This window comes from Lacerta agilis, chromosome 12 (genome assembly GCF_009819535.1).
Source record: "Lacerta agilis isolate rLacAgi1 chromosome 12, rLacAgi1.pri, whole genome shotgun sequence".
NCBI lineage: Eukaryota > Metazoa > Chordata > Lepidosauria > Squamata > Lacertidae > Lacerta > Lacerta agilis.
The window spans coordinates 13278335-13305211 of NC_046323.1; the positions used below are offsets into that span (position 1 = coordinate 13278335).

Genomic DNA, 26877 nt, shown 5'->3' on the forward strand with positions numbered 1-26877 from the left:
GACTTGCGGAGGTTCGGTTGCAGGAATTCATGCCTCGTCTTGTCACACCTGAGCACGCACTATATTTAATTAAGTTTATTTGCAGTCCACAAAAAGAACCGAGGCTGTTAAAAGAGCCAAGGGTGGCGGGGATTACAATGTCCCACAGCAGCTTCATTAATTGACGCAGGTGTTCATTTGCACCTAAAAATAAGCGCCAACATAAAAGGGTGTGACATATTTGCTTTATATTATCGTTCATTATTATTTATGTATAGAGAGGAACTGAAGAGGAGCTGCCACCTCCCTTCCTGGATGGAGACTTGAGAGCTCAGCAAGATATCAGTCAGGAATGCTTGGGCACCATTGCAGAGTGTACGTTTTAGACCCTCCAAGGGTCCCTATTTTCCAGGGACTGTATACAAATTGGCATAAGGGTAGGGATGGGTGTAGTCGTCGTATTGCTTGCTGTAAAAAAAACCTGACGTCTGATGTCTCCCTTAAGCCATGGAATGCAAGGGCTTTTCCCTATGCAACTGTTAGGAGAAATAACATTTGTGGACTCTGTTACCGTCCGTTACCTTCCAATCCCTCTCAGCGTTCAGAGATAGCATCTCTTCTGCCAGTACTAGCAAAGCAGTCCAGGAGGGGAAAGCGCATAGATGGACTCACAAAGGTGTGAAACATTATTATATACGATACCTAGCTGTTGTTGCAGCAGCAGCAAATTAAATGTAGCCTTGCAGCTCATTATACGTCCACAAGTTGCCAACCCTTTACTCCTTTACTCCTGAACCCACCAGGGATTTCTGAGCAGGGATTTGAATCCAGCTCTCATCAAAGTTTCAACACTCCATGTACTATAAGGAAGGAAATGCTTGATATTGTGACAGGTATGTTAAATAAAGGGTTTTGAAATGAAGGCACCTAAGAGACATCTCCTTTCCGGTTTATTGCTGTGCACTAAGCGCAGGGAATTACCGGTATACCAGACACTTTATACCAAATGTTTTGATCCGAGAGACGTTGTTTGCCGATGACGCAGCCTTGACAGTGCACTCCCGGGACTCTCATCGAGCGTTTTGCCCAAGCCCGCAGGGAGTTCAGCCTCACAATCAATCTGATGAAGACCAACATCCTGGGTCAGGACGTCGCCAGCCCTCAGAGCACCAGCACTGGCTATCACACTCTTGAGCTGGCAGACAATTTTGCCTACCTGGGCTCCACCATAGGCAGCCCTCTTTCCATCAACACTGAGCTGGAGAAGAGCATTGGTAAGGCAGCCATGGCGATGGCTACTGTTTTGTTGTCTCGGTTGAATTATTCACTTGCATTTTATTCTGCAAACTGCCCTGGGGGGGGGGTCTTTGGATGGAGGGTGGCGCATAAATTTAATAATAAAAATAGAGGGGGGTCAAGTATGCTCTTTGCTTCTGCTTTGAAAACGCAAATAAAAAATTAATAAGTAAAATGAAAATAAATCAATAGCGCCGCAGCACCTGCACTTTTGGAACTCCCTGCCTCTTGAGACCAAGCAGGCGCCTTCACTTGCGCTCTTTCCAGCAAGGGGTCAAAACATCCCCGTTTTACCAATAGTCCATCTGGCCCGGGTGATATGCCTAAAGTTGACAGAATATGCACAGCTTGCAGACTTAACATACAGAACAAAAAATAAACAAACAAAAAAAATAAATTCCTTCCAGTAGCACCTTAGAGAAGTTTGGAAAACCTTTATTGAATACATGGGAAATAATTGTGTACAGCGGAAAACGCTGACAGCATTAAGATGAATTCAACAGTGTAAACAAGTTTTGATGGATGCAATAATGGAATACTGAACGGTATAGTTTTTGTAAATATGCAGGGATTTATTTTATGTAAAAGGAACCATGGAAAGAAAAGGAAAGTCAACGATATCTTAAGGATGTAAAAATGAGTATTTTAAATTGTAAAACAGAAAATTTAATAATTATATACAAAAAATAATAAAATCCCCATTTTGACAAGCCTGCAGATGCTTCAGAATGCTGAGGTAACTTTAACCTGTTTAACTTTTGTATCCTTTAAATTAATAATAATCCTTTAAATTATAATAATAAAATTAACAATTATTATTATTATTATTATTATTACTACTACTACTACTACTACTACTACTACCACCACTGCTTCCAACAAATAAGAAAGCATAATAGAGGAGGGCTGTGGATTCCCCCCTTCCCCCTGATTTTTGCCTTTTTTGTAAACCGCTTTGATTTTATTTATTTTTAACCAAGCGGCGTACAAATGCAAATAAACAAATGAATGCAGATGCTTCAGGAGCATCCTAGCAACGCTTCCGGAGGCATCTGGGTACTGGCAGCTTACTAACCAGGCCACGGCCATCCCCGTCCCCCTCAGCCCCGCCCCCAGCGGCCCTCCAATCCGAGGAGATGGCGCTAGGCTTTTATTGGGCAGCGCCGAGGTGGCTCCTCCCTCCTCCTCCCGCCTCCCCTTCCGCGCACGCGCAGCAACGGCCTCTTTCTCTTTCGCCGCTTTCCCCTCCCCGCCGACGGAGAGCGCGAGCGGCGGTTGGTCGCGGTGACGTCGCGGGAACGCGGCGGCGGTCCGTTGGGTGTGTGTGTGTGTGTGCGCGCGCGCGAGCGCTCGGGAGCGAGCCTCCCTCACAGGACGAGAGCGGCGCGAGCCGCAGGAGGAGGACAAGACCGTTTCCGTCCGCTCGCTCAGGCGGAGGCCGCTCGCCTCGACCCTCCGGTGCGTGTGGTACATTCGCTGAACAGTAGAAGCCGAAGAAGAAGAAGCAGCCGCCGCTGTCCATGCGACGCTGGGGAAGTGAGCCGAGGGCCGCGGCCGGCGGCCGGCGCCGACGCCCGGGAGTAAGTTGCTGAGGGGCGCCGAGGTATGAGGCGCTGGGGCCGTGCCTCTTTCCTCAGGAGGCAGGAGAAGGATGGACGCAGAAGGCCCAGCCCCACGGGTTTGGGTCCCCGCGGAGCCCCGTCCGTCCTCCGTGTCTCCATCGCATCCAAGCTCGCCCTCCCTTCTCCCGTCGCCTCCGTGCGACAGGTTGGGGGAAGGGGCGTGAGTGCGCGTGCGCGAAAGATGGAGCGCTGCGTGTGCGTGTTTCGTGTGCACGTCTGAACGGCGAGCAGAGAGAGAGAGAGAGAGAGAGTGGCGGGATGGAGTATCAGGTACGCTGGAGGGAGGCGGTGGCGAGGCTTGGCAATGCTACGCATCCGGCATTTCCACCTCCTGCCAAGCCGCTTCTGGAAAGGAGGCTGGAGCTGAGTTCAAAACACCCCCCTCCTTTCTCGCCCCTTGCCTTGGACGTGGCCAGCGCTCCTCTTTTTCCCTCCCTTCCCCTCCAAATCCCCTGCAGTATTGAGGAGAGCGAGTAGATCCTCACGGCTATATATTTCTCAGGCTTACGGGGTGGCTAATAAGTTCTTGCACCCGAGCTGCAGACCTGTTTGGTGGTGGTTGGTTTGGGGGGGTGGGGATGACAGTGCATCTTATTTCTGCAAGCCGGAGTCGGAGCCAACAGGTTTGTCCGGAGTGTTTAATGTGGCCGCCTCCCCCCCCCTTTTCGGATGCTGCAGAGTGTATCTGCCACAAAGGAAAGAGCTTGGCATCCCTTCCCTTCCCCCGTGGAAGGGCTTTTTTGCATCGGGTTGTCATGCCGAAAACACATTATGGCATTGATGATCTCTTTGGCAAACAGCCATTTTTCTATGCTGTATCAACTTCTGCTTTATATGCCAACACAGGCACCAAAGCTGTGGGGTTTTTGTTGTTTAAAATACGTTTCTCCCCTCTTGGGCTGTTAGTAGTAACGGAGCAGGTAGGTAGAAAAACATGATATTTGTCTCACTGAGAATGATTATAGCATTGAAAGGAAAACCACTGTATTCACCAGAATGATGGAAATTTACCATGATTAATTTCAGTAAGGTCCTTTATCAGTATGTGCACTATTCTGAATTGTTTTGTTATTAATGCCTTGTTCCTTGAGTAGACCCTCGAAGTACTGTATGGAAGCCACTTTGGGAGGGAAGTACCATTAAATGGCAGCATTGAAATCTTTTAAATACAGTAAATAAATTGAAGGAGAAGCTTCATGTGGCTTATATTTTGAAGCTTGCTCTTATATATTTAGGGACTGGAAATAACCTATTTGACTACTAAGGTAGTTAGAGCTTTAAATATGGCTTTGCTACAGTCTGCTAGTATAGATATGAATTCTTTTTAAAGAATGTGAGTCCAGATCTGTTTAAAGCCTGCCCTCTAGTGCAGCCACTCTTACTCATTTAGGCTGCTATGTTTATATAGCAATTTTTGGGAATTCATAATAATAGATACTTGGTGTAGAAAATGAAAAAGGGCAAGAGTTTTGAACTATGCATTTTCAGTTCCTTTCGCAAGCTATAGAAAACACTTAGAAAGTCTCCACTTAGGAAACACATTGATGACTATTAAAATTGGATACGTTTTGCATCATTTGCCACCAATATTGTAGCCCCATGCAGTAAGATGAATAGTGATGATGCATTGCCATTTTTCACATTGATAATTTCCCCCAGAAATGTACGTTTTGGCTTTTCTAGAACTCGCATTTTGTGTGACATAATCAACAGTTATCATACAGTATCTAAAGAGAAGAAATATAACCATGCATTTTGTACACTGCTTGTTTTTGTAGAGTACCTGATGAAGGTATTGAACTGGAAGAACTGGAACAGCTATTTGTTGAAATAACACCTGAGTGGTTGAACAAATTCCTTTTAGTTCCCCAGATAAATATATGCCAATATAGCTTTAATGCTGTAGAATTTTGTTTAATAGAAGATTTAGAGCCACAGTTAACTTTACTGAAATGTTTAGGCAACCAAGTCATACTTCCTAATTAAATCTACTGACTAGAAAATAAAGGCACCTATCACTGATATTTTAAAGGGATAAGTAGAGATTGCAGTAATGTCCTTTCTTTGAGTGTGTCTGGAATGCTCAGAAATCACTTTTTGACAAGGGGCTTTGTATTCTGATAATTCCAGTAGCTCTTCTGCACTGGAATTAAATTTTATCAGCTTGGACCTCCGGCCTTCCAGTGCTCTAGAAACAATTTCTGTATGTCTGTTATTTGCACCACTATTTCATACCATGCTGTCTGTTGTGCCTGATGTCACCTTTATATCTTTCGTTGCTTATTTCACACAAGTGCAAGAGAGAGGTACCTTCATGGTATTCTTTCTCCCCATTCCCAAATTCATTTCACAATTCTGTTTCCCATTGTGTTGTCTCCATCCTGCGATATTATTTGGGGTTGGATACTTGAGTTATTAGAGGGACTATGGGGCAGGTCATTTGTCTTCCGCCTTTCTGTGAAAAGATGGTGAGTAAGATGTACAAGGTCATATTGTACACAATAAATGAATGCCTTAACAAGTACTTAAGGCGCCTTATAATGTTTGACACACACATGCCTTTGTGTATTTTTTATTAACATTGAAATTGCATAAAACCTGTAGAGCAGGCTGCTAATTAAGCAGTTGCCTGTGGTAAACTTCCAAGTGACCGGGTAAGATGTGCTTCTTCTGAAACCTTTGTGCTACTGCTTGTCCCTATGCACACTGCTGTAATACAGTGCTTTGTTACCCTACTTGTTGAAACTTAGGACTTCACCAAGTGACTTCCTGGTCTCCCTTGTTCTTTCTCACAATTAAGGAAGAGGGCAATACTTTTAATTCACTCTTTAAAGACTTGATTTTGTTGGTGTACCTGTACAATTGCACACTTGTTTTGTGGAAATAGGTTGCAGAGCCATCTCTGTATAAAAGTAATGCAAAAATTCATTGAAGTGCTTTGAAGACACTTTTTAAATGGGTCAAGGCTTGGGAGCAGGACAATAGAAGATGACAATAGTTTTGAGATTTTCTTTCTTTAATAGTTCGATTCATGCAGTTCATCTGGATAATGTCACAACAAAATGTGGGGTGGATCCAGTTAGTGAATTCTAAAACAGATGTGATGCAGGAATTCTGTGGTTAGAATCTGGCTTTATTTAAATAGACTCTATGGGGGATTTGGATCAGGGCTGTGACACTTGAGTTGTGTGTTTAATTCTTTCCTCTGTATCATTTGAACCCTATCTGAATTGACCCCTTAGTTCGTTATCCCTGTGGGGTGACTTGGCAGGTACTTTAGGAGGGGAAGCCAGATGAAGAAAAGTATAGATGGAAAACAGTTGAGTCCATCCCGCATCACTGCAAGTCATAATGAAAGTCCCTTCTCTCCCCACCCCCCATGGCTGTTGTTAATACTTTGTAAAACTGTGAGAGATCCTAACCATATATTTTGCATGCCACATCTGTTTGGTGCTGACATCTTACTAAGAATTTAGAGTAATGGCAGGAATAAGTTGTGCACAGAACTTGCCACACATCATGAAGAAGTTATCCATTGTGTGTTTGCAGCTGATTATTTAGCTTGATTCTGCAGTGAGAGGATACTCAAACTTTATTATCATTCACAATATATTAGAAAAAGAAATGAAATGAAATGTGATTAATAAAGGCAAAAATGCCATTATTAAGAGAAATTTTGTGCCGGTTGTACAAAAATAAGTTATTGGATCACAATTTTTTACTAATCCACCTGCCCATGTATACAAGTGTAAGCAGCTTGTAGCTCTTATAAATAACTCATTTTCTACCAACTTGCAAAAAAGCTCCCCTTTCTGTTCATCTAGAGGCAGTTATTATGCACCATAGGTGGGTGTATTAGTGGTATATCTTAAGATTAGAAAATGTGCCAGAACTAAGGACAGTTAATTCTCTATCTTTGGTTGATTACTGCTCCTTTTTGGAACTGCCACACAAAGCAGCTGTAATATTTAAACCTAATATTGCATCAACTGAAGTCAGGCACCATGTCCCATGATTCTTCAAAGCATTAAAACAGTACTTGGAAGACAGCAATATAGAAAACTAGTGTAGGTGTATTAAATTTTAAAGGTTTGTACAGGCTGAGTGTTGGGATAAGCTCGTGAATTATAGCTATTACTCAGGATGTCAACATTTGACCCACTCTCTTTTTATTGGTCCATTTGAACTATAATGCATACCACAGATTTCTGTGACATTTTTGCACACATTTGATTGTATGTTAGCCATATAATTCCTGAAGAAAACTTAATTATTTTTCCCCTCTTAGGGAATAAAGGAAGAAGAATGCGAATCTTTCCTCAGAACTGGATATGGAAATATCAGGAGATGAATCTATGGAAAACATGAGGAAAAAGTGAAACTACACAAGCAAAGCATAGATAAGATGATACCTTTGGAGAGGGCAGTACCATGGTTGGTAGACTTCATTTTTTATTTATTCAAATGTAGTATTTTTTTTAATTACTTCATTGCAGTGTTTGTGAAATTCCTCTGCATGTATTGCAGTTATATCATGATTTCCAAGCAGTTTTGCTAGTGTAACAATTAGTGATTGTACTTTACATTGATTTTACAAAATACGCACAAAGGATTGGTTTGGATTTCTTGCTAAGGCATTTTTTTTAGACTTATATGAGAGCAAACTGAAACATACCTTCAGTTTCATTACACCCCCCTCCTCTAGTGAGGCCCTGTGAAGCAGTATGGATGCATTCACTTCTATTTTAGATTAGCTGCAACTTCTTGTGTCTGAACCTGAATAAACTGTACCTTGACTACAGTTTGTTGAAACAAACCAACCTCAAACCAGTTTATGAAACTGGCTTGTTTCAACTAACTATAGTTTAGATTAACCAAAGGTTAGAGTTCAGATGGCCTGCCAAACTGTTATATAAAACAGTAACTCCTGATCTCTTCATGGCCGTGCTAAAGGGAAGTATGCAGATTTGAGGCTAACTGCAGTGTATTATCACAATGGTAAACCATGGTTTCACATTGTGTCCGAATGCAGTCCACATGTCATGAAATGTGTGTGCATGTTTTTTGGCTGCTCCCTTAATACATGCAACTGTGATCCTTTCCTCATTGCTGATCTTTTGTATTGTAATGAGGAAAGAAAGCATGCATATATACTTTTAAATAATAATGTACCATGAATGAATTTTATATTCTGGTATCAAGAATATAAAAAGAAAAAGAAAAAAAGATTTAACCCCCCCCCCAATGATATCCCTGTATTAGCAGGTTAAGGTGTTTACAATGTTTGGGAACAAGCATGTTTTGTAGAGAGACGCTGCACTTCCATGGAGTTCTGAAAGTTGTACACTAGCATATTAGAAACATGGAATTATAGAATTGGAAGAAACACTGGGAATGGTTTAGAAAAGTGAGGTTAGAGTTTTAAATGCAATGCCAATAATTGCTACAGACAGTGATGTTGACATTCATTGAAAAAAAGTGCTTTTAAATAAGCCTGGAAAATTGAAAGACTGCCAGCAGAACTAGCCAATACTACTTGTGATGGTTATACACTGTAGTCATGAGTGTGGCCCACACACTCTGTACATTGGAAAGTCACATTGTGGTGTTTCATTACCAAGGGGGCTTTGTACAGCATTATAAAATGATTACCGTAGACAGATGCTGGCTCTTGCAGAAATATATTAGAGTTATAGTTGGCCATGCAACGTCATAGTCATAATTTTTTAGTGAAATCACTTTTGATGTAGCTGGTGTGTTTGTTAAAAATAGTTTCTTCCAAGGTTTTGTCAGATGTTGAAGTATACTTGAATTCTTGAATTATAATTACAGTACCTATTGTTTTGTTGGAAGATATCCAAAGTTTCATACATCTTAATGCATGGATGAACTATATTTTCTCATTTTCAATCAGATGGCACTAGCCCTATAGAGCTACCATTATTTTCCTCCAACTCTCAGCATTAGAGCTTTCCTAAAACTTCATTTGCACATTGCCTGTAGCATCACCTCCATGGTTGCTGCCACACCACTCCAGTAAATGTTGCATCCAAGAGGATGCGATGAATTATATGGTTGCATATCATGCTGATGACATTGGCCTTGAGGATGCTTCACTAGCATAATACATAACCACATGGGTCAAGCATGTAGATGTTGCTTGAAGCAACTACTGAGGTGGTGGTAACTACATGGTATTTTTTATTTTGAATGGTCTAATTGTATTTTAGGTACCACAGATCTTAATGTTATGCTGCCCTCATTAAATGATGAATGGCAATAGGTGAATAATGTCTTTGCTTAGATTAGCTTATAGCAGTTTCATCATTCTTCCCATTTAATGCATATTTTAGGCACAGGCAGTGGTAATCTCTGTTAAAGTCCCAGGTAGAATTACTTTTTTGTATTCTTTTTTTCTTCGTTTCTAAAATAAATTTGTACTTGTGTGGGTATTGAACTGAACTAACTACAGTGGTACCTCGACTTACGAAGATAATCTGTTCCGAAGGCGCCCTCATAAGTCGAAATCTTCGTAAGTCGAAGGCGCCATCTCTGAACGGAAAAAACTTCGCAAGTCGGAAAAACCGCATTGTAAACCTCGTAAGTCAAGGTATCGTGCCGCCGCTTCCCCTTTGTAACTCAAAATTTTTGGAAGCGGCGGCCATTTTTCACTCCCGGAACTGATTCGGAAGTCAAAAACGCCAGAAGTCGAGGTACCACTGTACTCTGAAGTGCTTTGCAAAACTCTACATCATATCTTATACGTTTTTAGAGTTTAGACACATCTCAATTAGCTATTCCAATTCTCTTTCAATAAAGTATTTTTAAACCTGTTTTTTGGACCAAAGGCCAGCTTTTAGAGTAGGTGAAATCTTATTCTTCTTATCTTAAGTAAATGTATATTCTATTTAAAAAAATTATTTTTGACTTCTAGGTACGTTTGGCAGTGAAAATGGGTTGTGCATCTGTTTCAAATACTTTCATATGAGAAGACACAAATTTTAAAAAGTTTCAGCATTACTTCAAGCAGTATGGCGGGTTTCAAGCGAGGGTATGATGGAAAAATTGCTGGACTGTATGATTTGGATAAAACCTTGGGGAGAGGGCATTTTGCTGTGGTCAAACTTGCCAGACATGTTTTTACTGGTGAAAAAGTAGCAGTGAAAGTAATTGACAAGACCAAGCTAGATACTCTAGCAACAGGACATCTATTCCAAGAAGTTAGATGCATGAAACTGGTGCAGCATCCTAATATTGTTCGCCTGTATGAAGTTATTGACACCCAGACCAAACTTTACCTAATCTTGGAACTTGGTGATGGAGGAGATATGTTTGATTACATCATGAAACACGAAGAAGGGCTTAACGAAGATCTGGCAAAGAAGTACTTTGCTCAGATTGTTCATGCTATATCCTACTGCCATAAACTGCATGTAGTTCACAGAGACTTAAAACCGGAGAATGTTGTCTTCTTTGAAAAACAAGGACTTGTGAAATTGACTGATTTTGGCTTCAGCAACAAATTTCAGCCTGGGAAAAAACTCACAACAAGTTGTGGTTCTCTTGCATATTCTGCTCCAGAAATTCTACTTGGTGACGAGTATGATGCACCTGCAGTAGGTAAGTCTATGAATTAAGAGCAAACTAAGTCACTTTTATTGCATAAATTATTTGTTTTGGAGCAAGCTGCCATTGGAAGTAAATATTTAGAAATAGGAAGATGAAAGTCTGCAAAGGTCCCTGTGTAGCCCTTCATTATGCTATTTATGTTTTAACATACTATCTAGTCCGTTGCCATCTAGTTTGGAGTTGATGCAATTAGACTTGGTAATTTTTTGGTAAGTATTTGTGCATCCTTGATAATGAACATGGTTTGTTTGGAGGAATTTACACTAGAAATACAAAGTCTCCGAATGTTTCCAGCTGGAACTAAGATATCTAAATTATGACAAGCTATACTAAGGGAAGGGCTATGGTTTAGTGGTGGAGCCCATGCATGAAAATCTCCCAGGTTCAATCCTTGGCATCTCCAGATAGGGCTGGGAAAAATGCCTGTCAGTCAGTGTAGACCATATTGAGCCTGATGGATCAATTGTTCCATGTTCTGAGTAATGGCTGCACTATGTTCTTATTAATGGATGCACTATGATGTACAAGGAGTTCCTGAAAAAGCAAGGTATTTCGCGTGTATTTAGCAGTGAAGTCAGCTCTCTGTTTACATTAGAACTCCAGAATGCTATGAAATGCGCTGACAACATGCAAATACTGACAGCAATTTATCAAGTGGTGTACATACAGCCACATTTGCTCTCAAGATGCAGAGAACTGCCACATATCTGCATTTCCTATCAGTATTAGGAACATAGTAAGGCTTTCTTGTTCATGGCAGTAGCACAGAGTGTTTGGTAAATGGTCTCCTGTATTCATCCAGTGTCTTCTCAAATATATGGTTGTTTCCCCCTCAAACTGCTGTATTTCCTTTTATGAACAGGATAACATCAAATACACGAGGAGGATATTGGACAGCTGTAATCATTTCAGTGGATGTAGGAATTGGCAGTTAATGCCTGCAGGGAGTGTATTCTCAAGTTATCACAATCTGTTGGCACCCTACAGTTGTAACATAGGAGCATATTTATACGCTTTGTGTTATATGAGGAAAATACATTAAGCAGGGTGCCCAAGGCAGGGTTGTTTCTGACAAGTAAATGTCCATTTGATGTCACTAAATGTGTTTGCCCTAAGATACACAAGAGGTGCTTCAGATCTCTGCTAGCGACAGAATTAGATGTTGATCAGGCCTGAAAACACACCAGAATCTCCCCCCCCCCCGGCGGGGGCGGGAATTGTACATCTGACATTCAGTGTCCTTCACATGGCTGTGCAATAGGCTCATTTCATATAGTAACTGAATTATATTAGATAATTGTTTTTTTCTAATTGATGTTTTCCTAGTATTTCTCAGCTAACCTCTGAAGATGCAGGAAATGGATAGGCTTTCTGAAATTCGGTTTCTATGTTTTTTTGTTCCTACTGCTGTCAGTGTGTGGGTTGGCAGGAGCCAACTAGAGAAATGTAAATGAAATTAAGCACAGTGATGAAACAAAGCCTAGTTCAATATAGATGCCCATAACTTCCATTGACTTCTTGCTGGACCTGTATTGGGAGATTCATGAGAAACTAATTTGTACATTTCCAAGTTAATTGTGTGTTTCTGTGCACATGCATGCAGAAAATGTAGATGAGCAGCATATCAATATTTATTCATAAAAACTTTTATGATAAATGGTGGATGTGTGAATATTTATCAGTAACTTGCCTGTATAAATCCCAAACAGGACTTACTTTAAGTCTTGCTAGAAAGGGAAATATCAGTTGAGTCATGACGCGTTACAGCTTGATTGAATAAGGATTAAGATATATTTAAGGCTTTTCCTTTTAGATATTTCTGCTGGTGCACGTCAGTGTTAGCATTTAGTGTTACATTGTTTAAAACAATGTAGCCCCTATGTACATGTGAAGGAAACTACAGTACAACCAATGGCTCTTTCCGGTTTTATCCTTGTGGAGGCGGTGGTGTGAACAGAGTACATTTTACTGTACAGCAAACAGTGTTGGGACATATTTATCAGAGGTTCTGGTTAGATGAATGTGGGGTGCCTCCAAATAGAAATATATTTACTTTTCTCTAGAACCAAAGAGTAAAAACATATAAAGGTAGGCATGTTGATCTATTAGAAGAAAATCTAAAAATCACAGTAACATAATAGGACCAATTAAAATGTCTCAGAACAGAAAAAAAAAACTTTTGAGTTTTCCTGGGGGAAGGGGAGAGAAAGCTGGACATGTTGGATTCTTTAAATGAAACACCAATGGCATTGAAGCAGATTAGTACCTTCTAGATGTAAAATGATTTCTGGATGCAGAGGCTGCTGGCACAAACACCAGTGGCTGTTCCCTCAGATTTTGGAGATATAAAATCTGACACTTACTCAAATCTTTCTCCTATGGAAACGGGTCCCTTGTGAGGGAGAGAGCTGACATACTTTTTACATTGACAAAGATTGATAGAAGCCAAATTGGGTAATATACATAGTAATTAGAAGTCATTACCTTTTATCTGAAGAGGAGACTTGGGTTTGGGAGTTACGTGCTTCCGCTTCCAATTTTGGATGCTATTGAATCATTTGCTTAACATCAGCCTCAAGAGCCAAGCCATTTGCTTAATTTTCAGCCTGGAGAACTCAAAGTTTCTCACTATTTTTTTCTATTCTAGTTGCTCCTTATTAAGGCATTATCCTGCTGTAAATTTTGAATTTAGGAGGGGTGGGGCATCTGCATGAACTGTTTATAATTGGGTGTGTAATTATGCAGGAAGAATTTAGGTGTTTTAATTATATCTTAGTGTAATTTACTATGTTGACTAGTTAGGTAGATGTCTAACAATCTAAACTTCCACATGGAAATGGTTATTCTGCTCTTGTCTCAGGCTCTTTCTTCAGTAGTAAAGGAATAAAAGTTTATAGTTTGACTTCATCCCTGTTTCCTCTTGCTGTGTTGTAGCATTATTTTCATTCTAGTTTTAGTCTCTAAGGGCATTGGTCTTCAACTGATAGATCATTATATGATAGATGATTATATGATAGCAAATTAAGATTTGATTTAAATAAATTAGATGTAGCTTCAAATTTTGAAAAGTTGATGATTACTTTTTACCAGGTAGTAAAAAAAAGGTAATCTCTTTTGGAAGGATTGACTTTTGGGTTGTTTAAAAAGACATTGCATTACCTTTCGGCCTTACCTCATACAGACAGCTATGTTACTTCGTATATTTTCTATATCAGCACAGGTCCTTGGAACACTTTATGGAATAGGGGTAGATGTAGAATGAATTTGGGGAAGAAAATAGCTTGGTAATTTCCTTGAGAGGAGGTAGGACATATCAGTACCTAGAGTTAAATGTTTGTACCCTTCTGCAAATAAATACTTTTTATTAGCACATTGGCTCTACATCAAGTAGTCAATCACTGTACTAATCAACAAACCATAAATGGAAGTTTAAGAGTTCAAACATACCAGTAGTTTATTGAAAGCCAGAGAGATAGCAGCAAGTCTCTCTCTCTTACACTCACTCTCTCTCTCTCTCTCTCTCTCTCTCTCACACACACACACACACAGAGAGAGAGAGAGAGAGAGAGAGAAAACATTCTAAGTGAGCTCCAAATATGAGCCTTTACAATTGTGTGATGGTCTTTTGTAATAAGATTCTTTGAGAAAAACAGAACCTTTAGGAATATGTACCATATTTTTCAGTCTATAAGACCCCCCCATGTATAAGATGCCCCCTATTTTGGGGACTCGGCTTCAAGAAAATGGGGGAAGATGTATCTGTGTATAAGACGCCCCCTAATTTTTGACATTTTTAAGGGGGGAAAACCTAGTCTTATACATGGAAAAATATGGTATTTATTGGGATTTTTTTACTCTGCTCTTAAGCCCAAAAGGCTTCAATAAAAACAAGACAGTTCCTGCCTTCAGAGTTACAATCTAAAAAACACCGCATAAAGAAGGAGATGAGAGAAGAACAAGGACACTCAGGAGCTATTTCTTAAAAGTTAACAAAGTGGTTTTTATACTGATCAGCCACAATGGAAACTAGGAGGCAAACTGGTATCAGCAAAACTTATCAGAGTGTGCTTTCCTATATCTCACTCTTGCTGCAGTCTGATGGAATAAATGCCGCTTGCAGCATTCGAAACTGGGAAAGAAAAGCAAGGCTCCACACAGCACCTGGAACCTGGGTTGTAGGGCGCCAAAACACAGTTTCTAGTTGCATTTGAAGCTCCTGCAGTCAATCGGTAGTCATGGAAGCCAGGTCGGAAGTTCAGGTTCCAAAGAACATTCACAAACTGGAACAATCACTTCCAGGTTTCTGGTGTTCAGGAGCCGAAACGTTCAACTTGCAAGGCATTGGACTTCCAAGGTACGACTGTACAGATAATTCATTCAAATTTTCTGTAATTTCCTCAAGTTCCTTTCAGCACACCTCATCACCTCTTCATCCATTGTTCAAGTTCCTATTTTTAAGACAGTAGCTAAAGACTATCATTGTCGATCTTAATGTTTTTAGTGATTTGCACCTCAAATTCTTTTTAGGCATCCTTTATTGTCTGCTTGTGTTCCATATTATCATTTGGGCAAAATATCAGTTTTCTGAGTGAAGCATTCTTGCTTCTAATAGCTACCTTGATTCTGTTTCTTTAACAACATTGGTGGTATCTTTTTTGATAAGCTGAATACATTCTAGCTGAGCAATTATTGTGGCTTTGAGGGAAGATTTTATCCTCTTGACTTACCCTTTCAACTTTGTTTTATTAGCCAATCTATGGCCTTTTAAACTGTGCGTGCGCACAGGGGGGAGGGGTATTGTTTGCTACTGTGGTATGTATTTCTTGGATAGGGGCAGTATAGAAATTTAATAAATAATAATAATAATCTTTAAAATGAGGGGACTTGTAAAAGATTACTATTCTGAAGTCAAATGTGATTATGTTGGCTTTTTTGACAATTGAATACTTATGCATGTTGGATTTCATAGCATTGTGGTCACTAGTTCCAGTTGGTTGTAACAGTGTTTGAACTTCCACCAGGTCCTGAGCAGCATCCATAGTTTTTCCTCCTTTGGTGGATTCCATGACCAACTGTTGTAGGACACAATATTGAGGCTAATGAAAAATGTATATTTTTTGTGACCGGAATATGCATCTAACATATGTGATTATAACTGAAGGCATCTGTTACTACAAAACTTTCTCCTATGAATGTGTTCCTGATTTTCACCCTCCATCTCAATATCACTATGAGCATTTTGGTCAGGGAAGTATCAGTATGTCCTTAGTACAGTCAAACCTCTGTTCCTGAATGGCTCCGTTTTGGAATGTTTCAGCTCCCGAATGCTGGAAATCCAGAAGTAAATGCTCCAGTTTTCGAATGTTTTTCAGAAGCTGAACATCTGATGTGGCTTCCGCTTGAGTGCAGGAATCTCTTGCAACTAATCGGAAGCCATGCCTCAGTTGTTGAACATTTTGGAAGTCAAATGGGCTTCCAGAACAGATTACGTTCGACAACTGAGGTTTGACAGTACTAAATTACTTCTGGAGCCTGGTATTGCCACCCACAGCAATTTTTGGAGGGGTCTGTCTACTCTATTTATGATTTATAGTTTGTATGTCAAAGAGCACATAATCAGTGGCCTTGTCAGAATTATTTTCGCCCTCATCCTCTAGGTATGATACATTCTGAATAGGATGCTATCCAGCTTCTTTCAGCTTTCCTTCAGGATTAAGTTCAGAAATTGGCGTGAAACCTTTGACATCAAGCATTGGATGCTAGCCAATTGCTGTACATTAACTTCATTTAGAGATTCCAGAGTGTTTGTGAATATTCCATGCATCCAGAAGCATAATTTGAATGCAGAACTTTCAATTATGAAAATAAATTGGTGCTACCACACTAAATTGCTTAACTTCTCTGAATTTATAAGAAGGTTGTGCCTTATTTCCTGTCAACAAGACCTTTTTACGATGACATCTTGAATTTCTTGTCATCCTGTCATTGTGTGTGACTTTTAGTGCAACTCATTTCCTGAACTGTACCTGTCATCAGTGGCATAACAGTAGACCGAACTTGATCACTTTGCAGGCCCAAGCATTCTGTAGCAACAGCTCAGACAGGAAATCCTCTGCTTGTAAACAGTCATTCTCCAAACCAGAAAGGAAGGGTGCAAGAAAGAGTGAGAACATCGTCACAGTGGATCGATGGGGTGTGGTAGACCGTGGGAAAGACGTTGTGTAAAAGTGTAGTTGAAACTGTTGACTGATCTGTAGTTGTCTGTCTCTACTGCTTTAAAACTGATTTTATGTGAAAGTGACATTTTGGATTATTTAACTATTGCAGTTAAAAATTTGGATAACCTCACTTCCCAAAATGTATGACTCAAAGCTTTCCACTGTTCATTTCAGCACAACATTATAATATGCTAACAAAATGAAATGGTTTAACAGGTGTTTATTATACCAGTTCAGATTTAAATCAGCAATTATTTTGGGTTTACTGTAAAGCCCACAACCCCCTTGTACAGTTTTGTGAACTATTTGTTGGTCATGACCCACAGGTTGCAAAACACTGTTTTAGAGACTTAGAAATTGAGAAGGCTAGCATCTGCTGTGATGCTGGAATTGCTTCAAAACACCTTAGAAATGCGATGTGATTATCAGTTTCTGTAAACCATGAAGATCTGGTCTCACAAGGAGCAATTTCTGAATGTTTTAGGCCTTCACTATGGGATTTGTGGCCTAATATTTTTGTTTGTAGTTCTTTTGTGTGACAAAACTATCTTTTTCTTGCCAGTATATGTAAATACAAGCCAAGTCTTGGTGCTCTCTCCTCTCTAGATTTGAGATGAGCATGGCAGGGGCAGCCAGTGACGTGGCTTGGTTTCCATGGCAGTGACTTGATGTTATGTAAGGAAGTTGCATATACAGTACACTGGCTGGTTGTCATGGTTCTAAGAATCGTACTCAAACAGCTCTTTCTCAATCGGATTTTTTCAGTAACATGGAAGGTACACAGGTGCTCACCAACAACACTTAACACATTCTTATTTGTGCGTCTGTCACAATTCATATAGCTCACTAGTCCTTAAGAACAGCGTCCTATTTTGAGAGAAGGAATTTATTTTTAAAACCACAGAACGTCCCTGCACAGTTCTCATTCAGATCCTCTTCCTGAACATATTTTGTGCAATTCTAAACCCACTTTTTAGGGAAACAAACATTGATTCTTGCTAACAGTGCTTTTTCACTTGACGTCGTTCTAGATTTTTTGTGAAGATATGCTGCCAGGCTATTTACATAGGCTAGCAACAAATAGAAAAGCTTAAAAAAAGAACAGGAAAAAAACCAACTGCTTCTAATGTTGGGAGTTCTTAAATGACCATTAAGTTCCCAAGGGAAATGGGAAGGTACCTGGAAACAAAATCTTGCTTACTTTAGACTTGATGGCTAGCAACAGGGGTATAAACAAGGTTGTTTGCATTTCCTCCTATTGTATTCTTTCCTGTTCAAACTTTGCTCTTAAATTAGTATGGTAAAATTGTGATAATTTTCAAGCTGTTAAGTATTGTTTTAAATGCTTTAGCAGTTTTCCATGATATCCATTTTCAACCAATGGTTGATTTTAAAAAAAATAGATTAGTGTGTTGCATGCAGGGCACAATAAAGATGTGTAATAATAATAATAATAATAATAATAATAATTATTATTATTATTATTATTTATGTATATCCCGCCCATGGTTTCCCCAGCCACTCTGGGCGGCTTCCAACAGAACATTAAAATGCAATAATCTATTAAACATTAAAAGCTTCGCTAAACAAAGGCAAATAATTTGTCTGTGGAGAGGGGGGAAATAGTGTCTAAAAAATTAAAATCTGCACCCACTAAGGTAATAACTGTGGCAGCATTGCTGAATATAATCTTCACATTTCCACTGTTTATTTCAGTGAGCATATGAAGCTGCCTTATGTCTTTCTGTGTATAAGGTATTTGTGGTACAGTATTATGCTGCTCAGTTTTGATCAATTAAAATGTTGGTTCAGATTAACTATGATAGGAAACTAATTTTTGCCCTGTGCTGGTTGCAATAGGTTGTTGTTTTTCAAGTACAATATTTTTAAAATCTTGTTACAGATATATGGAGCCTGGGAGTTATCCTTTATATGTTGGTATGTGGGCAGCCACCATTCCAAGAAGCAAATGACAGCGAAACTTTGACAATGATCATGGACTGTAAATACACGGTGCCATCACGTGTGTCCAAAGAATGTAAAGAGTAAGTGAAATGTTGAACATAATGTATTGAAATTAAATCATAACACTATCCATTCGGTATAGAACCAATGTGGTGATTAGTTAGGACTAGCACAGGGTTAGGTCCCAGGTAATCCCAGCTCGCCCATTATTCTCACTTCAGGACCGTGGACCAGTAACTATTCATTCAACCCTCACAGGGTTGTAATAATGAAATAGAAGAACCATATATACTACCTTGACCTCCCTAGATAAATAGGAAGTTTTTCTTCATTCTTGAAATGGTTTGCTTCTTTAAACATCACCCTTTATCACATTCATTAAATGTTTGCATGTTGATGCTCTACAGGAGAGGGGTAACTTATTTGAAGCTGAGGTCCAAATGGGAAATATTAACTTGATGGTTGCTTTGAAGCTCACTTTCATCAGTGTGGTGGATGCAAAGTCTATGTACAGATAATAAACATTTTCAAAGCTAAAGGAATGCCTTCTCTCCCTTTACCATTTTCATTGCCAAAGCCCACAATGAGATGGCTCAGCCTGCCTCCTGTCAGCAGTAGGCCCTACTTGGCTGCTGTTTTCAGTTGAAGAATACATTGATAACTGGAAATGTGAAACCCTGTAAACTTTTTTTTTAATTGAGTGATTTCCTATATTCACATAGCCCATTATAGAATAGTAATTTGTTAATAAAACAGAAGACAGTTTAAGAACTCAAGTCTATTTGTCATAAGAACTCAAGTCTATTTGTCATAATTCTATGACTCCTTCAGAGCCCCCTAGCTGCAGGTTTTAATTTTGTCCTGTATGCATTGTTTTGTTTTTATTTTTTCTTTACTGCTGTTTGTATTATATATGTGTAAGGAGCATCAAGAGAGACATGAAAACTATCATGGTAGATAAGCTAGTTTGCCAACTAAACAAGCAAGCAGACATCCCTATTTTATTTTTAAACTTGGGGAATGACACCCCTTGGATGCTTGGGGAACATTTTCCTACTGTGATGATGCTAACATATTTATAGAGCTGTATCTTTGTTCCCAGTTTAATCACAATAATGTTACAAAGAGACCCAAAACGAAGAGCATCTTTGGAAGAAATTGAAAACCATCCCTGGCTACAAGGAGTTGATCCATCGCCTGCAACAAAATATAATATTCCTTTGGTTTCATACAAAAATCTGTCCGAGGAAGAGCACAACAGCATCATACAGCGAATGGTTCTGGGAGACATCGCAGACAGAGATACCATAGTAGAGTAAGCCACCGTTTTCTATTGTGTTTACATTCCAGGATTGCAATTCCAATTTTGTTGTTAGACAACAATTTTCTGTATAGAGCACAAGAAAACCCTTTTCTGGATTAGGTGCATGTTACCTTAGCCCAGCGTTGTGTTTCTAGCCATTACCAGCCTTAAAAGTAAAGCTCAAGGCAACCAACTTGCCCTAATTTATGCCCACTGGTATTCAGAGGAATAATTGCAGATGCAAGATGCATCAAGAGTTTGTATGTATTGTTGTAAGCTAAGGTGGCCCATGACAAATTAAATTATTTAGAAAACATGTCAAAATATCAATAACTTTTTGGAGACAAGTTACCAAGTCTGGTCAAAGAGGAGTCCTGTGTAAAGCCCAATAATCAAATTGTCATTCATATTCTATTCAGTAGTTTGAGTTTTCTTTCTTCTTGGGTCTCTGGGCAGTGGCCTTATCAGCAGTTTCCTTCTCTCCCATGTGTAGTTGATTGGGGATGGAGAGTATGTGGCAGCAGGCCAGAGGGTGGGGCACCCTGGTAGTGAAATGCACTTTGTTCAGTTGTGTCCTGTTCTTTATGCACTATTACCTGGCTCCCAACATCCTTGGCCATGCCACGGAAAAACTGGGTTATTGGGGGGGGGGTAGGTTTTATTGCTTGAAGGAGTAGGTATTTCCACTACGTGGCTTCTTCCCAGTGTAAACCGCTTTTAAATTGTATGTTTGGTTGTAACCCAAACATTAACTTTATATGCTCAGCTGCTGAATAGTGGAAGTGGCAGTGTTGGATACAGGCCCAATATAGAAGCCACTGAGTTAATAAGTGGATGCTTTAAAACAGTTGAAACAGGGATTTGTATCTGCCAACAAGCCTACTGTTAATGCCTAATGACTAAATAGATGAACACATTGTCCGTTTGGCTATGGAAGATCCTTGGTCAGTGGCAGATTTAAAAGTAACATACAGTATTGCTTGTTTGTGAATTTATTTTGGTTCTTTGCCTCTCTCTCCTGTGTGGTGCTAGGCAGTGGCTAGCTGGCAACAATGCTCCCGTGAGCTGAGTTGCAGGAGAATGTGAGGAAAGTCCATGCTAATAAATGAGACTGCTCTCCTGCTTTCAAGGCAAGCACTTGATAATGTCTCAGTCAACATTGACAACGTTTGTTTCCCTGGGGTTGCCTCTCCCTGAAGTGAGAGGTCATCACATGGAGGCAGCGGAGACACTCCCAGTCTCCTGATCTCAGTAATCGTAGTCACAAATGAAAATGTGACTGCATGATGCATGCATGTATGTATCAGGAGCTCAGCCTGGAAGAAGAGAATTCCTTTGTTTGAGTAGACTATTTGTAAAAGTAAAGTATAGTTATATCTGACAGCTGTAAAAGGTTACTGAAGCATAGACTGGCATTCAGTAAATTACTGTGATTGGGGGAAATCTATTCAGCTTTTGGTTGCTTTCCTTAATATAGCCTAGTTTGATTATTGAACTTGCCACATTAGGTTGTCCAGTTCTTAATAAGCTAAAAGCTATTTGTCAATATGTCAAAAGCACTCATTTCTACTTACAGGCACTGTTCAGTATTTGCTTTGAGGTGCATTGTAAGAAGTGCTGGCTGCATGTCCAGTTTCAGAAAACTGTTGATGTATGATGTGTTCCATTTTAATTTTATTTCCCCCAGGGCTCTGGAAACCAACAAATACAATCACATCACTGCTACCTACTTCTTACTAGCAGAGCGGATTCTAAGAGAGAAGCAGGAGAAAGAAATACAAACCAGATCAGCAAGCCCAAGCAATATCAAAGCTCAGTTTAGGTAATAATTTAAAGTACTCTAATTGTACTGAATTTAAGAGTTTTTAATCATACATTCATTAAAAGGGCCCATCTTTTTGATAATTTTAAATAGATTGTCATGCTACTGTGGTGTATCATTGCCAAAACACTGTGTGCTTTACAGCTTCTGCACAGCTAAGTCGGTAGTTTTGAAGGCATTTTTCTGCCGAAGGTTGTTAACCATTCTGCAGGTTGGAATCTGGAAGCTTATTCACCAGCAGCACAGCCACAGAATTAATTTCATGGGGAAATGCTCATTTTCTTTTCTCTTGTCATGCTGAAGTCGCTATTTTCAGCCTTTCTTTCACTGAATTCACAACCTAGGGTAATGTTAGGTAAGGAATATCTGAGTTCATGCGTGCCCCAGTGCAGGTCACAACTGTAACACAGAACAAATCAGCCACTTTGTGGTGTTGTTGTTGCAGAGCCTGCACCCTATTCCAACAGCCAGAATTTCCCATGAAGAATGAGAGCTCAGAGAGAGATTGAAATCGGTGCATCCCATTCCTGTTAGATTACATATGGAGACTTGTGCCCCTGCAGATGGTGAGGGACTACAATGTCCATCACCCCACCCCATTGGCCATGCCAGCTGGGGCTGATGGAAGTTGGGAGTGTGAAGGACAACCTGTTACCAGCTATAGATGGTAATAAGAAAATGCACAAATAAAGCTGCCTACATGTGTCTAACTCAGCTTTGTCTAACCTGACTGTCAGGAGCTCTCTGCCGTCTTGGACAGAGATCCTTCAAACTTTCCCTGTTAAAGATCATCAGACCAGGAGTGCCATGTGTTGAGCATGGCACATGCATGAGAAAGCGTGTGCTCTACCACTGAGTTATAGAACACAGCAATATTGTGGCTCTGCCAGGAACTGTAACTGGGAAGTAACTGCTGAAGCCCATACCAAAGTTCCAGTGGTGAGCTTGAGGGCACTTTGTGGAAATGGAGTAGACAGTTAACAAAATAAATTGCCTAGAAAGTTGTATTTTCAGAAACGGAATAGTTAAAGAAGCTGAAAGGTATAATTAGGAAGATCCCTTCAGGACGGCAGGACTATTTAAAACCACTGCAATAGAGGCTAAAATATAAAATGTATACTGCAAATGAGAAGAAACACAAACAAATCCACAAATATGTCACTGTGTTTAAAAAGCTCCATCACAGGCCTTATTTTAGGAAAGTGTAGTCTTGTCGAAATGGAGACAATAACCAGCAAAAGTTCCTGTGCCTTTCCTTTTGTGTACTTTTAAATGCCATGTTAGGACTGGCCACACTTCTGCCTTTGTGATGATAGTATCCTTTCTGCCTATATTTGCTCTGTTAATTTTTTTAAAAAACAACATTGGAGCAAATAACTACAGTTGGGGGGGGTGATTTTTAGAGGGGAAACTATAAAGGAAGGATAACCCTTGTCCTGTGGTCCCAAACTAGTTTTTCAGCCCATTTTTGGGCTGAAAAAGCCGCCCTCGGCTTATGTTCAAGTGAGGCAGGCAGCGGCGGGGGGAGGAGCAGCAAGAATGGAGCCCTTTCGGGCCACTACTTCTGCCACCACGGCCACCCGCCTCTTGAAAGGGCAGGGATCGGTGCCGCGTTTGGGAGAGGCACAGCACTCCCAAACGTGGCACCAATCCCTACTGCCCTTTTGAGAGGAGCGGCGGTGGCAGCCCAAAGGGGCTCCTCTCGAAAGGACAGGGTTATAAATAGCCCCTTCCTCCTCCGCCGCCTTTGCCACTGTCGGCATTTCCCATCCTCGACTTATACTCGAGTCAATAAGTTTTCCCAGTTTTGTGGTTAAATTAGGTGCCTCGGCTTATATTCGGGCCAGCTTATACTCGAGTATATGCGGTACTTGCTTATTTCCTTGACTTCTGATGGAAGGGCCTCTGCCTGGTTCTCTGTAACCTCACTTCACGCAGGGAGGGAACCGCCAGAGAGGCTTGCCACTGGCTGCTACTGGTGGTGCTATTGCTAGAGAAACCTCAACCCAAAGCTACATCAGTTGTGCAGAACTAATTAGTAATATCTCTGGATCTTGGCCAGTATGTACAAATTTAATTATTTGCCTCCTTGGTAAATTTTAAAATCACCTTACATTTTTCCAAGTTATAGTAAGAGGAGCTTTGCTTTTAAAACTTACTAAAATCTTCTGTTTCCTCCTTTTTGCACCTCCCTTAGGCAGTCATGGCCAACAAAAATCGATGTCCCTCAAGACTTGGAAGATGACCTTACAGCTTCTCCTCTCTCCCATGGAGGCGTTCCTCAGCCTCCAGCTCGCAGTGCTGAAAATGTTCTTAATGGTCACCGGAGCAAGGCACTTAATGATTCATCAAAGAAGGAGGACATTCCTGAATTAGCAGGACCAGCACTTTCCATCGTTCCTTCGGTGAGCTTAAAACCTACAACTAGCGGTCGAAAGTGCTTGTTTAGGGTGGAAGAAGACGAGGAGGAGGACGAAGAAGATAAAAAACCAGTCTCCCTTTCAACCCAAGTGGTTCTGCGCCGCAAGCCTTCTGTTACAAATCGTCTTACTTCCCGGAAAAGCGCCCCGGTCCTGAATCAGATCTTTGAGGAAGGGGAGTCGGATGACGAGTTTGACATGGATGAGAACTTGCCCCCCAAACTTAGCCGTCTAAAAATGAACATTGCTTCGCCAAGCACCGTGCACAAGCGCTACCACCGAAGGAAAAGCCAGGGTCGGGGATCGAGCTGCAGCAGCTCAGAAACAAGCGACGACGACTCCGAAAGCAGGCGACGTCTTGATAAAGACAGTGGGTTTACTTACTCCTGGCACAGACGGGATAGTAGCGAAGGACCTCCTGGCAACCAGGGAGATGGCAGCGGACAAGGAAAACCAAGCAATGGAAACGGAGGAGTAGACAAAACGAGCCCTGGTGACAACAACAAAGGGGGTGGAAGTCCTTCCAGTAGTTCTAGCGGAAGCACGAATAACAATTCGGGTTCCACTCGCAGGTGCGCTGGATCTGGAAATTCAATGCAGTTGTCTTCAAGAAGCGCGGGCGACCTGGTGGAAAGCCTCAAATTAATGAGCCTCTGCTTAGGTTCACAGATTCACAGTAGCACTAAATACATTATTGATCCACAAAACACCATCTCCTTTTCCAGCGTCAAGGTACAGGAGAAATCCACATGGAAGATGTGCATAAGTTCCTCCGGGAATGTAAATCCAGCTTCATCCTTGGGCAGTATAAAATTCTTTTCTGATCAGATGTCAGACACTGCAAATGAATTAGAACGGATAAAGAGCAAGAACTTGAAAAATAACGTGCTCCAACTACCTCTGTGTGAAAAGACTATATCTGTGAATATTCAGCGAAACCCGAAGGAGGGATTGCTGTGTACCGCTGGTCAAGCTACTTGCTGTCACGTTGTTTGACAATAATCAGACTTCACTCATTCTACTTGACATCACCAATCTTCCTTTTCTGTGCTGTGAATACTTTATTTCATTGAAACCCTTCATTGTCATTGTCTTAATATTTTTAAATGAGCTTTGAGCAGTAATTTATTACATTTTAATTTAGTTTGCTTGAAATGACAATGCATGATTTTGTGCATGCTGCTAGCCAATATTTTTTTTTGTTCCCAACGAAAACAGGATTTGTGTACTTTTTTACATTTATAATTTTACTATAGAAAATCTGGATTACAGTAAGGCTTGTGTCCGAATCCAGTGTAAATGAAGCACTTAGTAGTTTCACATTCTGCACTTAAATTAGAGAGAGAGAACGCCTTTGTTTCTTTGTGAAATGTCCAATCTTGTTCTGATCTTCTGTGTTTCCTAAACTATGTGAGATGTGGCATAATTCTGTGTGTTTGCAACAGAACTAAAGCAATAATGTTTTGATGCTGAAAACTTCTGTGAGCTTTCAGATTTCCAAGGCTTGTACAAAGCAAGGATGCACTGAGAATTTAAGAGATCTTGAACTATAATTTTTATCCCCACATCTCTTTTGTCTTAAACTATAATATGCATGGGGTGGTGGCTGAAGATCTTGGTTTGTTATAGACAAGATGGGGAAGAAAATAGTTAAGGCAGCTTCCCCCAAGAAAAATTGTACATGCAGACAATCTTTTAAAAACTGTATTACAAAGGAAAATTATAAAGTCATTGCTTGGAATATTTAAAAAAAATCTAAGGGAAAACACATCTGTTAATAGAGTCTATTATAATGGCAGTTGTTGGGTACAGTGCAAGACATTTAAATTGGACCAATTTGTGTGACTTTTGTGAGGTCTTTTCCAGTAAGCTAGTTCCTGTAAATTAACTAGCCATAAGCATAGTAAAAGGCTTAACAAAGTTTCCTCCTCCTGTCTTTCACCCTGCCCCACAGCATTTTGAAGCCTGCTCTCAATACTGATTACCTGAAGGATGTAACCGAGCTCCTCAATTCCACATTTCCATTATTTCCATGTAAACAAATGAACAAGCCAATCGAGATGGGTGTCTGTGTAGTGTGGGATATATCAAAAGTGCTCCAAAATGCAGCACTGTATCCAGTCATCTAAACCAGTTGTTTAAGTGAATTTAGGGAGAGCAGAAAACAGTTGCTAGAATTTGAATAGGTCTGTTCTGATCAGAAAGGATCTTAATGGGAGTGCATTAACATTGTGCATCCTAAATACACTCCACAGATCTCAAAACGTGCCATGTACTGCAAATTTCAAGAAATTTTCCCGCAATATAAAATTTAGTTTGGGGTATAACATCATCTTGTTTATTTCCCTTCCATAACTCTCTCTCCAAATCGAGTCAGACAACACAAATTGCATGGATCAATTTCCTTTTACATTCTGCACAGCTCTTAGCTTTTCTTTTTTTTAACCCCTTGCTACTGAGATGCCAGCAGATAAATTGGCTGGCATTTTTTATGTACAAAAGGATACTTTTAACCAGGTGAACTTTTGTGAACTTTTATCTAGAATAAAATATATTGCAGATTCCCAATTTTGGGAAGGACAAGAATGTTATTTTTTCAAGCTCTGTGCGCTGGGTCTTCAAA

At 40.2% G+C, this 26877-nt stretch overlaps 1 protein-coding gene across 3 annotated transcripts; it reads left to right on the forward strand.

Annotated features, from left to right (window-relative positions):
* Positions 1-2752: 2752 nt before the first annotated feature.
* SNRK (SNF related kinase) lies at positions 2753-26696 on the forward strand. 3 transcript variants are annotated; one of them, XM_033166209.1, is made up of 7 exons: positions 2753-2855; positions 7186-7331; positions 9832-10517; positions 18648-18789; positions 19812-20024; positions 21700-21834; positions 24032-26696. In XM_033166209.1, the coding sequence occupies exons 3-7, from the start codon at positions 9929-9931 to the stop codon at positions 25248-25250; spliced, it is 2298 nt and encodes a 765-aa protein (XP_033022100.1). In that variant the 5' UTR covers positions 2753-2855; positions 7186-7331; positions 9832-9928; the 3' UTR covers positions 25251-26696. The 3 variants fall into 3 exon arrangements, with proteins under 3 accessions (XP_033022100.1, XP_033022102.1, XP_033022101.1); XM_033166210.1 differs by lacking the exon at positions 2753-2855 and adding an exon at positions 2860-2878; XM_033166211.1 differs by lacking the exon at positions 9832-10517.
* Positions 26697-26877: the final 181 nt, after the last annotated feature.